The 15063-nt window shown below is 44.8% G+C and overlaps 1 protein-coding gene across 1 annotated transcript in view; it reads right to left on the minus strand.

Moving 5' to 3' along the window:
• Nucleotides 1–2362: 2362 nt before the first annotated feature.
• AK8 (adenylate kinase 8) overlaps nucleotides 2363–15063 on the minus strand; it is a 62097-nt gene continuing 49396 nt past the window's right edge. Inside the window, exons 12-13 of the mRNA XM_082067830.1 lie at nucleotides 5395–5475; nucleotides 2363–2884 (exon numbers count right to left, since the gene is read on the minus strand). Coding sequence (XP_081923956.1) covers nucleotides 2638–2884; nucleotides 5395–5475 — 328 coding nt within the window. The 3' untranslated portion in view covers nucleotides 2363–2637. The remainder of the gene's footprint in view (nucleotides 2885–5394; nucleotides 5476–15063) is intronic.

Consider the following 15063-nt stretch of genomic DNA (forward strand, 5'->3'; position numbering starts at 1 on the left):
CAGTGCACTGAAGGATCTATTGTTTGGAGCAGGTGGACACAGAAGTTTGTGGAACAGCTGGACACACTCATCCTATTGCTGAAGTTCCATAATTAGCAGTAGAATATATAGGGTGCAGCACAACCTCCAAGCGATCCTCCAAGCATCTTCGGAAAGCGGAGTGGTAAAAGATGTCCACTGCAGAACCGGGCAAGCTGGACCATAAGTAACGTCTGATCCCCGCTGCGCTCTTACCACCTCCTCTTTACCTTGTTTTTCTCATTGCTCAACATTTGTTTTGGTAGAATAAGATGCTAATAAAATCAAGCGTAGTTACCAAATTGGTTTTCAAGTGTTGCATTCCAATTATAAAAGCCTAATTCCTCCTTCCACCCACTGAACCTTTTTGGTATTAACAGGCTTTACTATGCAAAGTGATGCAGGGGCTGTTTCGTTTACAGTAATTAAATGAATGTCAATTGTTTTAGTTGTTTCTGAGGGAGAGTTCTACACGAGCATTAGCATGTTCTGCTAACCCTTACGTTCTGCACTTCAGGCCTGCTGCAAACCCTTGGGGGTTGACCATTGACCTGAGACTCCGTACCCAGACATGCCAAGCGCATCTCAATGAGACGAGCTCTTTTTCTCAGTTTCTATGGAACCAGCAGAGCGGAACTAATATAGCGTCCGCATATAGATGAAAGAATGAAGAGGAAAAAGGGCTTTACAGCTAAATTAATTAAGCAGATGTACCTGTCTAATTAAAGATGCACTGTCCCTTTTGTACCCTAGCTGCAGTACAAACAGTATTTAAATACACTCTCTATCCATTTCATCTATCAAAATATTTAGTAGGAACACTCAGATGAAGGTGATATTAGCAAGATGAGCTTCCCATGTATTATTAATAGAAGGGCTCCCAATTATGCATGAATACTACAGCATGTCTTTATAGCAATAGCATAAAAACCAGCTGCCCACAAACAGCACATTTGTAACAGGTAGAGCTGTTGTAAATGCCCTTGCCCAGCATTACACGAGGGTTTGCGGTTGGGCCCCGGGAGCAGCCGCTGCCTCCACCTGCAGCTACAACCCGAGTGCCTGAGCACACGAGGCACAGAGCACTCAGCTCGTGTTGCTGCTGCCAAGGGATTCGGTTTGCTTAGGTTTCAAAGAGATTTATTCTCAGATTTTTAAAGCTGCCCTCAAGGCTGAAAAGTCCAATTCCCATTCACCAAACCCCCCAAAGGTACTGAAAATTCTGACTGTAAGCTCTTCCCAAGTGCCACAATATCCCTGTAGCCATCCAGATAACCAGGGTCTTCCCACCCAAATTTACCCTACAGGTGCAAGGAAGAAATTTGGCACATACATCTCTACAGCATTCCGTATAGACCCAGACACACATGACCAAAAACAGCAAGCAACAAAGACCCAAACTTATTTACAGCAACAGGATCAGAGAAATCATCTGAACCGAAGGGGTCCTGGAGACCTGTGCTCTCTGCGAGGAGAACTCGTGCTCCTGCATCTTCCCAGGCGCTGAGGGCTCAGGAGAAGCTGAAACTCCTCCCCATCCCCTGGTCAAGGGGAGAAATCGAGAGAAAAACATAATAAAGGCATCAAACTCGGTGCTCCTCTGAATCACCACGGCAAATCACAGCCTTTCCTAGAAGCATTAGGATGTGCATTTCCATAGCCAGAGTCTGAGCCAGCTAACAGAGGGCTATGCTTCTCATCAAGGATTTTCCAGCTAAAAACCACCTGAGTATTTACCACAGCCAGAGAAAACAAACACCCAAACCCTCAGAAAACCTCACAAAACAACAAACTCACCTCAAAAAACCCAACCAACAACAAAAAAAACCCACCTGGGTATCAACCTGCCCAGCCACAGCTCAGCCAGGACAACCACAGGACTGGAACCTCAGTCCCTGAGGAAAACAGGATGTAGTAACCTTTCTGTTCCTGCAGCTCGTTATGTCCTTAATTGGGTTCTGAAAGTGATGAATCAGTTTTCTGTGGCTCTGGATACTTTTTTCAGCTGTTCTGAGTCTTTCTGGCTGTGGGGTTGGGCCCAGAACGGGGTGACAGGAACAGCTGCTGCACCCACAGGGTGTTTTGTCAGGACTTTCTAAGCAATCTGAGTTATCAAGAAAGTAAAAACCCCTGCACCCTGGCCTGAAAACACTGCGGTTGTCTTTGGGGAAAGTGCACTGCGGAGCTGTGGGCTCTGGGGTTGTGTTTGCTTGCAGACAGGTCGTGCCTGTGTAGTTCTGGTGGAGGGCACGGAGTGAATTAAGGCACAAACACATCAAATCGCTTTAATACTCCAAATTGGCTTCGTGAGTATTACATAGTCAAGACAAAACTACTGTTTGCCGAGTCCCAGAATCGGAAGAAGATATTTGAATTAAAAGCAGGAACTTCCCCAGCCACAGCGCTTTGTGGCTTAGATCACCAAACACAAGCAGACTAAATGACCCCTAAAGCACAATTTCTTGCTCTCTGTACTTCACTCAGCCTTGGAGAGCTGCAAGTTTAACACAGCTTGGCTGGATCCCTCTGCCCTTGTGGCACCTGCTGCTTCAGTGACCAGGATGCAAACATTACAGGGAAAAGCTTAAAACCGGCTGTTCCAGAAATCATCCTTATTAATTATAAGCTTTTTACTTTTTTGCATGGAAGGGGCTTAATGATACAGCTTTCTATAAACTCAAAGACAACATGAGGGTCTTGGTCAGCATTGACATAAAAGGCGTCTTCATAAAAATCCTCCAGTTCCTTGGCGTTCCTGTAATAGGCTTCCACACGCTTCTCGATATTTTCTTCGCTGTCTCGAGGGTTCTGCCTGAGACGGGCTTGGATCACTGGTGTGGGCGCCGGTCTGAACGTGGTGTGGTATCTGCAGACGAGATACAAATGCCACGGCTTCAGCTCAAGCTGAGGAGAAAGCTGCCTCTTCCTAAGGTATCCCATGTTTTTGCCTATCACAGTTCAGCGGATCACAGAATCCCAGAATGTCAGGGGTTGGAAGGGACCTGGAAAGCTCATCCAGTGCAATCCCCCCATGGAGCAGGAACACCCAGATGAGGTTACACAGGAAGGTGTCCAGGCGGGTTGGAATGTCTGCACAGAAGGAGACTCCACAACCTCCCTGGGCAGCCTGGGCCAGGCTCTGCCACCCTCACCGGGAAGAAGTTTCTTCTCAAATTCACATGGAACCTTTTGTGTTCCAGTTTGAATCCATTACCCCTTGTCCTATCATTGGTTGTCACCGAGAAGAGCCTGGCTCCATCCTCCTGACACTCACCCTTTAGATATCTGTAAACATGAATGAGGTCACCCCTCAGTCTCCTCTTGTCCAGCTCCAGAGCCCCAGCTCCCTCAGCCTTTCCTCACACGGGAGATGCTCCACTCCCTTCAGCATCTTGGTGGCTGCGCTGGACTCTCTCCAGCAGTTCCCTGTCCTGCTGGAACTGAGGGGCCACAACTGGACACAATATTCCAGGTGTGGTCTCCCCAGGGCAGAGCAGAGGGGCAGGAGAACCTCTCTGACCTACTGACCACCCCCTTCTAACCCACCCCAGGTCCCATTGGCTTCCTGGCCACAAGGGCCCAGTGCTGGCTCATGGTCATCCTGCTGTCCCCAGGACCCCCAGGTCCCTTTCCCCTACGGTGCTCTCTAATAGGTCATTCCCCAACTTGTACTGGAACCTGGAAGCATCTCTTTCTACTCTAAGCTGGGGTTTTAAAACAATGATTGGAAATTTCAGGATAAATAAGCTGCTATTCCTGCTCTCAAGAATCCTGGATACTCAAAAGCCAAGAGTTTCTCTGGAGGTGACACAGAGAGCTGCTGCTGTTTACAGACCACACACAAGGTGTGGAGAAATCCCTGTTACGTGTCCAGTGCTCCAGGTTCAGACGCATTTCCAGATCTGTTCCAGACCCAATCCCAAGGTAACGTGTTTTACCTGTAACATTTGATTCCTATTTTAAAACGCCTAACCTTAAACCTTAGCATCTGTTCGAAGTCTTTGCTGGGGTTTACTCTTATGCTGACGCTGGACATTAGTCAGGAAAAATCTGCCCAACTTTGAGCACTTTCTCTGCATTGAGTCAGCGTCCCCGAACACAGACGAACATTCTGAAGCTGTTGGGACCGATGCAAACCCGAGGAGAGCGGCAGAGACCCCCTGTCTCCGCACAGAACTGCGTTACAGCTCCAGCTGCTGCTGTGATGTGGACACCGAGTTCATTCCACGTGAGCGTTACTGAGGCACAGCCACCCTCCTCAGCACGTTTCACAGAATGCTGAGGATTAGATCCAGCATCTAAGACAATTCAATTCACAAGGAATTTGGAAGGAATAAAACCCAGAGTTTGGAAGAAGGAAGCGTGTTAACTGGAGCAGATACTGAACAGGCTAATCCTAATGATAAGAAATGCAAAGATGTGTGAATGATTTGCTTCATACTGTTCATTTCTTCTGAACAACTGCATCACTTATTACTAAAACAAAGAGAACAGTTACAGCAAATCACTATTGCTGTCACGAGATAATGTTGCACCTCAAGTGAGATGTCTGAATAATCATGTATCACTTTGGGACAAATCCAGGATTTATGGCCTAAATCTTTGAGGGTTCAGTATCTGCCTTTGACACAATAGGATGAATTTAACATTAGAAAAGTAAAACAGTTGTTTAAAATTTAAGTGTGAGGGATCATAACAATAGAGCACGAGTGAAGTTGCAAATCCACACCAATTCCAGCAGGTATTTAGGAAGATATTTCATTGTTACTTGTTCCCCGACAAACAAGGGTGGAGAAGACAGAAAACATGAGGGTCTCGGGTGAAACAAGGTGGTGCGGCTGCCGGTGAGCGGAGCTGCCACATTGGAGACACCCATCTCACAGTGACCCGGCGACTCGAACGAGTTTGCTCTGCTGGGCAGGAAATGTGTGAATATCTCACAGCAGACAGAACCATCACAGGGGCTGGTGAAGTAAAATGCAGCAAGCTTTCCATTTTCCCCAGTTGGGAAGCCTTCGAAATTCCCATTGGAATGTCTGAAACCCAGCTGTATTTAGGCTAGGTTTCAGTCATCTTCCCTCAGCGTTACTTTGCCAACCAATTTGGTTACCATTAAAATATTAGAGCTGAGCTACTTGCTACTGTAGATTTCACGCTCCGAGATTTTAAAATGCCCTATTCTGAGAACAGGAGCTTCCTGCAGCAGGTTGGGGGTTGGTGCTCGAGGAGCTATGAAAGTTTTACCTTTTCTTTTAAGGAGTCCCTAAGCAAGAGTACAATATTCCTGCATTTCTTTAGATTTCTATGAAGTCTATCTGGTGCTTTCATCTCACTGACAGTCTTGAAAAGTGTTAAACATGAGACAGGAGTGCTCACCTTTCCCCGGTGACGGGATCAGTCCTCCGTTGAGACAGTCGTTCCATGATGGATTCATAGGGGAGATTAAAGAAAAATACCCTACGGAGAACAAAACAATTAAGTGCATTAACACCCTGAGAACACCACTTGTGACCTTAGAGTATGAGTTAATCCTTACTCAAACGAAGAGCACACGCAAATGTGGAAGCGACAGAACCGCTCAGACCTGCAGCATCAGAAAACATCAGCAGATGGACAGGACTCCTCTGGTTCTCCTCACATCTCATTCAGTCTCCAAGCTCATCAGGGCAGAAGCTCTTCGACACACAGTATGTGTGGTGCTGTGTGCGCTGACAGGACTTAATGGACAGTAATAGTGTGGACACCAGTGACCAAATTAGACCCAGAGCCTGGCTCAGCCTGGCTGAGCTTGCTCTCAGTCCAGCTCTGACCTTCCTCTGGATCCAGTTTCTCATCCCAACCAGCAAATACAACCACAATAACATTCTGCAAAAGGTAAATAACAAATTGCTGCTGTAGAGGACAGGAAGAGCTTGTCTGCCAGTATTATGCATTCTATCCTAGTAACAGCTCAGTGCCCACCAAAGGGATTTCCCTCTGGCTGTTAAGCTCAAAATCTGCAATTCCCATTGAGTGTGAACAAGACGTAGTTGCTCGGGATCTTAAAAAGTCGGACTCTCAGTGGTTCCACGCCATGAGCAGCTTTTCACCAGGGGATGGAGTGGGACTTGTCAGCTCATGTCATACGGGTGATGCAAAAACGCTGATTTGAGTCAAGGATGCAGAACTAGCAAACAATACACAGCACTACTGACCCCAGTCACATCACACTGTGGTGCCCATCTCACATCGACTCCTCCTTTTAGTTCATTACAATAGTACTGTTAATTTTACATTCTGGTCCAAAAGCTCCTCAGCAGAAAATCCTTGACAAACTGCTCAGAATGAGCAGACCTAAGTCCCCTGTCCCCGGCTATTGGAGGCTAAAGCAGGTATGGGCTAAGATCACATTAAATGATTAATTCGGAACAAAATGAAAAATAAGGCTTCCCTTGAAAACATATGAAAATAAACTTCTACCAAGCGAATACAGCCTGAAGGCTGCAAACACATTCTTCTTTATAATACACCTTCTCCTGCTGCTGCCTTCAAGGCCAGGCTTCCCGTTTCATTTCTGTCTGCCTCTCTCTAAAGATACTGTGTGCTTTAGACATTCACCAAAGGAACATTTTACACTGACGGGGTGGGATCAGACCAGATGAAAGCCGGAGCTTTACCTTGGCATGCACATAGCAGATTACTAGAATCCTTTGTAGGATTTAAAGTTATGAAAATCATCTCTCTTTTCAAATGTTTACAGATAATGACTTCTATTCACACTGTGGTAACAAAATAACAGCCGGGAATAAAACATTCAAGATCTCGGAGATTCCAAAGACAGGGAAAGAACAACAGTTTCAATGCTCTTTTATCCCTTACACTCTTAACATTTTGTTTTTCTTTGTTTCTGTTGCCCAACAACGGCACAAAAACGTGATTGTCAGAACAGGTAACGTCTGATGATGTGTCTCAAGATGAATATTCTAGTAGAGAGGAACAACATTTATACAGTCATGATAATTGATACGGCTTCCTATTATATTCTGAAATAAACAAAACCACTAAAGGATTATAACCTGGCATATCAAGAAAGCTTGTCGTAATTCATAGTTACTAACTCAAAAAGTATTATGGTATTTGAAACAGAAGAGCCTAAAAAACTCCACTTAAAAAGCTGCCAACAAAATGAACTCTGAAAGCCTTGTCTGAGATTCCCTTCTTTTTTATACAAGATGCTTCTTATTATCCAGTGTGGTGTCACCATTAAAGAAGAGTGTGGGGGGAAGATGTGGAAGAGTATAGACATCCCTGATAATATGTTGCTTGGTTTTTTTCTTTATTTATTTTTTCCACATGCACTGTATAATGGCACACACAGAATATACTGTGCAACAGCACAAACTCCTCATCCAATGGTCCTTCCAGTGGGAGGTGGGATGCCCTACCCTGCCACACCGCACATCCCCTACAGATGAGAGGAAACATCACTCCCTGGGGCTGTCAGTTTAAAATCCTTCAGAAGCAGGAAAAAGAAAAAGATTAAGGGAAAAACCACTGACAGAACTACCGTCTAGACTTAAAATATTCCCAATTAGAAAGCTTTATTATCATTTGGAAGGAGACACATACCACACACAGTCTATTATGCAGCCCCAGGAGGTTTACTCACATGAGTAACACTGATTTACACACATGCACTCTCTGTGAAGTGTTGGCCTTGGGTGTATGATCCACCTCCTGCAGCTACTCCAGGTACTTCTGAGCAACATTTTGCCTGTGTCCCTCTCTCAGGCTCCTGTGACTCTGATCACATAACAAACTCAGTCCTCCCTCTGTCCAGGGAACGTGTTTGTTGGATTTCTCATGGAAATCCTCATAAGAGAGCGAGCTGCACCCATGACCCAGATCCAGCATTTAGAGCAGCAACTGGTACAACTCTCTGTGAGCACCAGATTCATCTCCAAGCAGAGCTTGGTCCCGTTCACATACCAAACACATTTTGTTTTTCAGATAAACGCATCCTCTGTAAAGCTCGCTTTAGGAATCAGCCAGGCTTTGTATGTTGTAATGTGTCACAACTTCTATCAACGGGAAATATGAAACAGATGTCATCAGAATCGGTAGACAGGGAGGCGAGGAAACACAGCCTCATATCAAAGTAGACTACATTATACCGCTAGATTAGCATCTCGCGCAGCTTCTCTTGCGGAGCTGGCAAGCTGTTCATTCAGCTCCGCAACAGGTGAACCCCGTCAATCAGCCGCCACGCGAGGGGCGCACGGGGGGACGCTCCGAGCAGCCTCTGCTCAGCACCACGGGCTCAGCCTCTGCTCAGCACCACTCTAAACTTCATTTTTTAAAATTATTTTTCAATAGCTAATTGTATATATATAGCGTTACATATATCGTTTCTTTTTCTTTCGCTATCCAGTGTCCTTTCGATGATTCACATGTTGAGAAGCCTGACTCTCCTCCACAGTCCTAATCAGACCCATGTTTTCCATCTGTTCTCTCATGGTGATGCAAGTTAGACTGAAATATCACCTTCATCAACTTCTTCACAGCACAGACCATCCACATAATCTTTTGCCATACACAATTTAGAGACTATGAGGTAATGCACTCCCTCTTGTGACTCTCTTCTTTTTGAGAGGTGAGATACCTTAGACTTACTGCTTGAGTATTCCCCAATTAACTAAAATGATGTGGTTTATGTTCAAATTCAAGTTTCTGTTGGAGTTTCCTGTGCATGTGCTCCTGAGTTGTGTCATAACTAAAACCCACTGGCAGCCCATTACAAACTGGTGCTCTGTGGGGTGTGACTCGGTAGACCCTCTCGGCCCAGGTCTCTGAGGACAAATGTCCCCGAGTGGTGACATCGCTGGTAAATGCAGGACTGAAGGCAAGTGATTCATAAGCAATGCTCTGTCCTCTCTGCTTTGTTCTCTCTCCCAGGAGAGGGATGTGAGGGAAGGTCCGGTCCCATCAGCCGGCTTTCACAGATAATAAAACTCTGAACACAAACGTTAATAGGAAAAAAAACCACCAGTGTCAGAATCCTCCCTCTGCCTCATTGTACTTGACATCACTTATCTAATCTAGTACAGCTTTCAGATACATTAGAAAGATTAAATTCCAGCAAATTAATAACATTGATGACACCTTCACTGTGTACCCAGCCAAATGAGAACTAGTCGCCTTTGGATGACAATGAAATATATAGGGCCTCTAACAGCTGGAATATAATATTGTTTTCCTACCGGCTATCTGGCATTCCAAAACAGTGTTCCAATCGCTTCTGGCTATTCAGACAGCACCATCTTAGAGGTGACCAGGGCATCCCGATGCTTCCCTTCACAGAGAGAGGAGAAGGTAAAAGTATGGGTGGTAGAAGTTTCATCTCACACCCCATCATGAGACAGCATGACAACCACACAGTAAGCAAAGAAATGGTTTTTGCCCTATGCAACAGTATTCATTTAATTCTGAACTGCATTTGTTCCAGAGGACAACCAACCTAGTTAACCCAAGTCATTAACAATTGACAGTGCTCAGAGTTGTCCTCAAGAGGGATTTTTTGGTGGTGGTTTTCCTGTTTTGTGGAAATAACGTCACTGACTCAAAGCGCCTGTAATGGAGAATGATGAGTGTTGCCGTGAGAAGAGCAAATGCTGAGTGCCTGAGTTCTGATGTGACTGAGCTGGGGACGAAGGGACGTTCCTCCTGCAGACTGACAGTCACCGGCCAGGACGGCTCTGCAGCCACTCCAGCTGCTGTACATCTCCAGAGAACTAAAGCTCTGCCTGTAAGCCCCGGCCTTCCACCGCTTTGGCCCTGTAATTTAAACACAGCTGACCTAGATGGATCCAGGTGTTTACTGTTCCAGACCTGAACTATTTACTTAGCTGAGATTCTCACCCTTGGCATTTCGCATTATGTGAAGATGCTCTGGATTGACGTTGGCGGAGGGGAGCCCAAAGCCAAGCCCTTTTTGTAAAATTATTGTCTGTGAAATTTGACCTATACCATTCAATCTGATTTAATTCATACCTGGTTTTCATTTAAGGATGTAAAGTAATACAATGTGATATCTGAGACAGAATCCTGACTCCCTAGCTGGCTTTTAAGAACAGACACTACTGACCTGCTTGTGGCTACACCACGGCCAGATCAAGCCTTGTAATTAAGTTATGATGCTTGACTTAAAAAAACCCACAAAACCCAAAAAAACACAACACCAAACAACACTGGGAGACTTTTAACGTAGCATTTAAACTTTTGAGTTGAAACTGTAACTTTAAAAATAGTAAGCTATTAATCTTTCCCACATTTTCTTGACTCCTATATTTCTTCTCCCTCGTAGCAGGTACCAGCTGCCATGTTCCCATTCTTCACGCTCTGCACTCTGCAAAAAAAAAGAGGCCCCTGCTGGCCAATTCTTGTTTAAAATTGTACATAATTGATAGTGGCAAATCTACCCCAGCTGTGTCTAAAACCTCTCCAGGGGCAAGAAAAACACTCTCTGTGACTGTCATTAACTACTAAATTAGCAAGTGCTCCTGGCAGTTTACAACGTACCACATCAGTCTGCTTTAAAAAAGTAGTAATAATAATAATAATGTGAAGATCAGATGCTTGTGTGGTCTCAAAGTTGCAGCAAACTTTGCTGGTAGAACTTTGACAGAAGCTAAATCAGGGCCAAAGAGAATAGGGAAGAGAGAGCAAGAGGGAGTGAAAGAGAGAGAGAAAGGAGAGGAGGGGACACAAAGTGACCTTCTTTTCCCAGCAGACAATGTCAAACTCAAGGCTAGAAAATGGAGCCTTTCAAAAGGCACAGAAGACCTTACTCAATATGGAGATATCAATACGATGTTACCTGATGCTATGGCACAATTCCCCATGGAAAATAACTCTCCTGGAGGACTTAGTTCTGGCAAACGCAACGGCTACAATTTTTGTAATTGAGATGTAAAGCTGAAGGAGAGATGAGGCTGTTGAAGTGTATGGATGCTGTAGATCTCTAAAAGGCCACCACAGGTAAAATCCTTATGTGATCATTGGCACAAACACAAGCTCCTCCCTTTGGTTCATAAACCAGCCAAAGCAGGCGGAGAAGGAAATAACACAGTTCTCACAAAAGGATGGAAAAGCCTTGGGGGGCATTACGGACTGAACTGGCAGAGAGAGAAGTACCATCTCTAGCAACTGTCCTGAATTTGGCTAAACTCTAAGACCCATTTTTAAAATCGACCATGTTTTTTAGTTTTAAAAGTTTCCAAAAAATGAATAAAGCTGTACAAAAGTCTGGATCATACAGGGAACACAAGCCAGACAGGGGTGGGATGGCAGGCTTGGCCAAGATACAAGAAAAATCTGCATTGCAAAAAGGTCTTTTTCTCGGGTAGTACCATTGAATTATCACAATAATATAGCAAACCAAGTGAGTGGTTCAAGTTGACAGGAGTAAGGAAGTTCAGATCTGAATTCAAGTGACTAATCCCAGCTAAAACCCAGGTTATCTTGTCTTTATTGACTTCCTAGCTAGAATTACCTGACTTGGATCAATCCGTTCCCCTAAAAGATGCTCCCTTTCCTGTAGTATAATGACACCTTGAACCTGAACCCTTGGCTAAGCCTCTTCTCAAGAACTAGGGGCACAGCCACAGGATCCCGAGCCCGTTATATTTTCATGATTACACTCTGCATCCCCAAATCCCCTTTTAAAAATTAAACTGGTTATGTAGATCACATCTACCTTTTCTCCAGTTTTGTTCAATTTTCTCTCAATGTTGCCATAAACAAGGTATTTTGCCCACAAATAACCAGATTACAAATGATCTTGTGAGGTTGCACTGCTGGCTGGACATGGATCTTAGTTTCCTTCCTACTCTAAATACTCCTTCTGCATGTCTCTGCAATGGATGAAATGATCCTTATCTCTTATTTATGGAAGGAGTTGCTGGGAGTTTTTATTCACTCATGTCTTTCAAATTCTGGGATATCTTCCGATGAAAGGTGCTTAACTCTATTTTGGGAAGTTATTTCACCCTCTAGGTTTTGCCTGTAAGGGAAAACACATTGCATAAACACTAAAACACAGGTTAATTGGCACAAGCGTTTTGCTCGTTGAGCTCCTATACTGATTCATGTGACAACAAGCTATTTCCAGACACCGGATTTTTCTTTTCAAATGGATGCATTTCTGTCGAATAACCACAAAAGGCAGCTAAGTGGGGCACTATTCCCAGGACATGGCTTCTGGCCAGGGGAGCAAGATGAACAACATCCTTGGTAGCTGCAGATGTTCCTTCTCTTCCCCAGCAGTGCCGGGCAATGACTCTTAGATGTTTTCCACCCACCGGTTCGATGTGCTCAGCCTCCAACAGCCCAGCCGGGGTCCCTCCTGCATCCCACCCCACAACCTGGTACCTCAGCAGCATCCCAGCAGGTGCCACAGCAGCTTTCGCAGGGAGAACAGGCGCAGCCCTGCCGGGTAGCACTGTCAGGCTGTTTCATTGAACAACGGGCTGGATCTCGAGCCGGGATCAAGCAAAGGGCATCACGCAGATTTACACCAGCGAAGAGCCCCAGGACTTTTGGCAGCGAGAGCCGTTCCACAGGACAGCGGGCTGAAAAGCTCCTGGCTGCTCAAGTGTTACACAGCACAGCATACACAGAGCAAATTTTTCATACTAGGGGCTTCAAGGCATTTTTAAAGCCTCTTTTGAGAGGGCAATATTAACTCTTTCCATATGTAATAAGTGGCTTGGATGCATTAGTACCTCCAGTCAAAACCGCTTTACATTTCTCCCCTCATTTTCATTCTTTGCCTCCTCCTTACTCTCCGCTGTTGTTCCAGCATCTTTGCATTCCCCCTGGAGTTCATTCCAGCAGTGCTTTACGAATCACAGAATAAGATGGCAGCCAGCGCCGCTTTAGAGTCGTGGGGCTGGCACGTTTTCCACCATCCGCAGGGTTAATCAAACCCCGTCTCAGATAATCGAAAGCCTCGGCAGCCCCGGAGGCCCGAGGTCAGGAACCTGAAGCCGCTTCCCCAAACGCAGGCGGGTTTCCTCAGGTGCTGGCAGCATCCCCTGCAATAATGAGATTCTGCAAAGCAAATCTGGAGTGGAGCAAGAACTCCAGGGTTAAGCACTAGCAAACTCATTTCAGAACTGCTGCCTTCACCACCTGCCTGCAGCTTTTCCCCAGCACTTCCTGCACCTGACAAGGAAACCCAGAATTGCTTCCTTATTAAATAAACCAAATCAAATTTATAGTAAATGATATTAATCTTAAGCGTTCCTATAAAACGCTACATTAAACTCCCCCCACCTCCATCACTTAAGCGCTGACTGTTGTTGTTGGTAGGATATTTGGTATATAAAATAAAATGAAGAACTGACACCAAAAAAGTGTATGATTTGGGGGCAAGGGGAGGGAATAAAAGAATGGATTAAAATGTGTCATTTTATATATGTGCCAAAGGAAACCAATTTCATAATAGGGAATAAAAATTCCCTGTTTAAATACTGTCAAATAAATCCTCAAATGTAATAGGGTTCACTTCTGGGGAAAAGAAAACTAAATCTGATTAAATATTAATGTGGCGTAGTATTAATTAAGAGAGAAAAAAGTCCATCAAGAGAACCCCAATATGTTTACTGTGTCCCCAGGAAGCTGGAAAATTTCACAATCAAGTGTGTAAATGTTCTAAAAAAGGGTCCTGAATATTTTATGAATATTTGTCATAAAACAGAAATAATAACCACTGTGCAGAGCTATTAGAATTAATATTTATGCTGCCCGCCATGAAATATTCATGGGGACAGAGAAAGGGGGGCCCATAAGGCAAGAATTAATTTACATTGGGCTTGGTTTACCCGCTGGCTTGATGTTTAAAGACGGGTTGACAAGGCTCCATATGAATCCGTCAGTCACTTGCAGCAGTAGGTGGGGTGAAGGCAGGGGAGGCGGGGGGAGCCGGGTCCAAGCTGCTGACAGCTCACAGATTGAGTTTCTGACAGCCCTTAAAAAACCTAAACGGCCCCCCACCTTTTTTTCCTTCTTCCATTGCCCAAGGCGCTCTGTACTGCCACCGTTCATCCGATCTCCCCTTCCATCTGCTGAAATTAAGGAATTAATGAGCGCTATACACTTTACAGCGGGCCCCAGGAATGTTTACTGGTGATTAAATTATAATGCAGCCAAGCTGTATAATTCATGAACCAATTAAAGGAAGTGTTAGTTGATTTGATGGGATGAGGACGTACAAAAAGCATTTAACTAATAGGGAACCGTGGGCTGCCGGTCGCTTCGGCTTTCTCGGATTACGCGGCTAATTGCTCTGCTTTATAGGGCTGTCACAGATAGCCATACATATTTCATTGTTCTCAAATACTTCAATTGTTTGCTTTCGTGTTGCTGCTGTAATATGTAGAAGCCCAGCCAAACTTCAGTGTAGTTAAAGCACTACTCTGCAAAAGCAGGTTGCTCCGGGAGGAGGGAGGAATGAGAGGGGCAGGAGGAGCAGGCTGGCTGACAAAGGAGTAACTTAAAGCCTCCGAGTTAAATGTCACTCAGCAATTACATGATTAAAAGGTGCAACATATGATAGTCTTTTGTTTTACAACTTTTTGGACACTAATATTCTATGCTGACTTCACCGCAGAGAAAATATTGGTGCGCTGAACCGCGTTGTTTTTTAATACCGAGGAGTCAAAGAAGGTGGTGGAGAGGGAAGTAAGTTCAAAAAAATCCAGCAGGGAGGAGCGAGATTGCCGTGGTTATCAAGAATAATACATCGCGTTTTAACTTACATGGTTCGATATTCTAAAATACACGAGAGATGAAGGAGGCTGATTTCCCACCTGGGAGAATGCTCGGTGTCTAATTCAGAGCTGCCGAGTCGTGCTAGCTACTCATCCCAACAGCTTCGGCTTATTACACAAGGAATGGGGGAATTTCCCATTCCTGCTGTTTTACAAAGCGCTCCTCTCCAGCTGACGGGCCACAGGATTTGATGAAATGAATCTTCTCGATTTGAAGAGGCCTATCAGTCAAGTT

The sequence above is a fragment of the Streptopelia decaocto genome, assembly GCF_964273445.1.
Source record: "Streptopelia decaocto genome assembly, chromosome: 17".
Taxonomy (NCBI): domain Eukaryota; kingdom Metazoa; phylum Chordata; class Aves; order Columbiformes; family Columbidae; genus Streptopelia; species Streptopelia decaocto.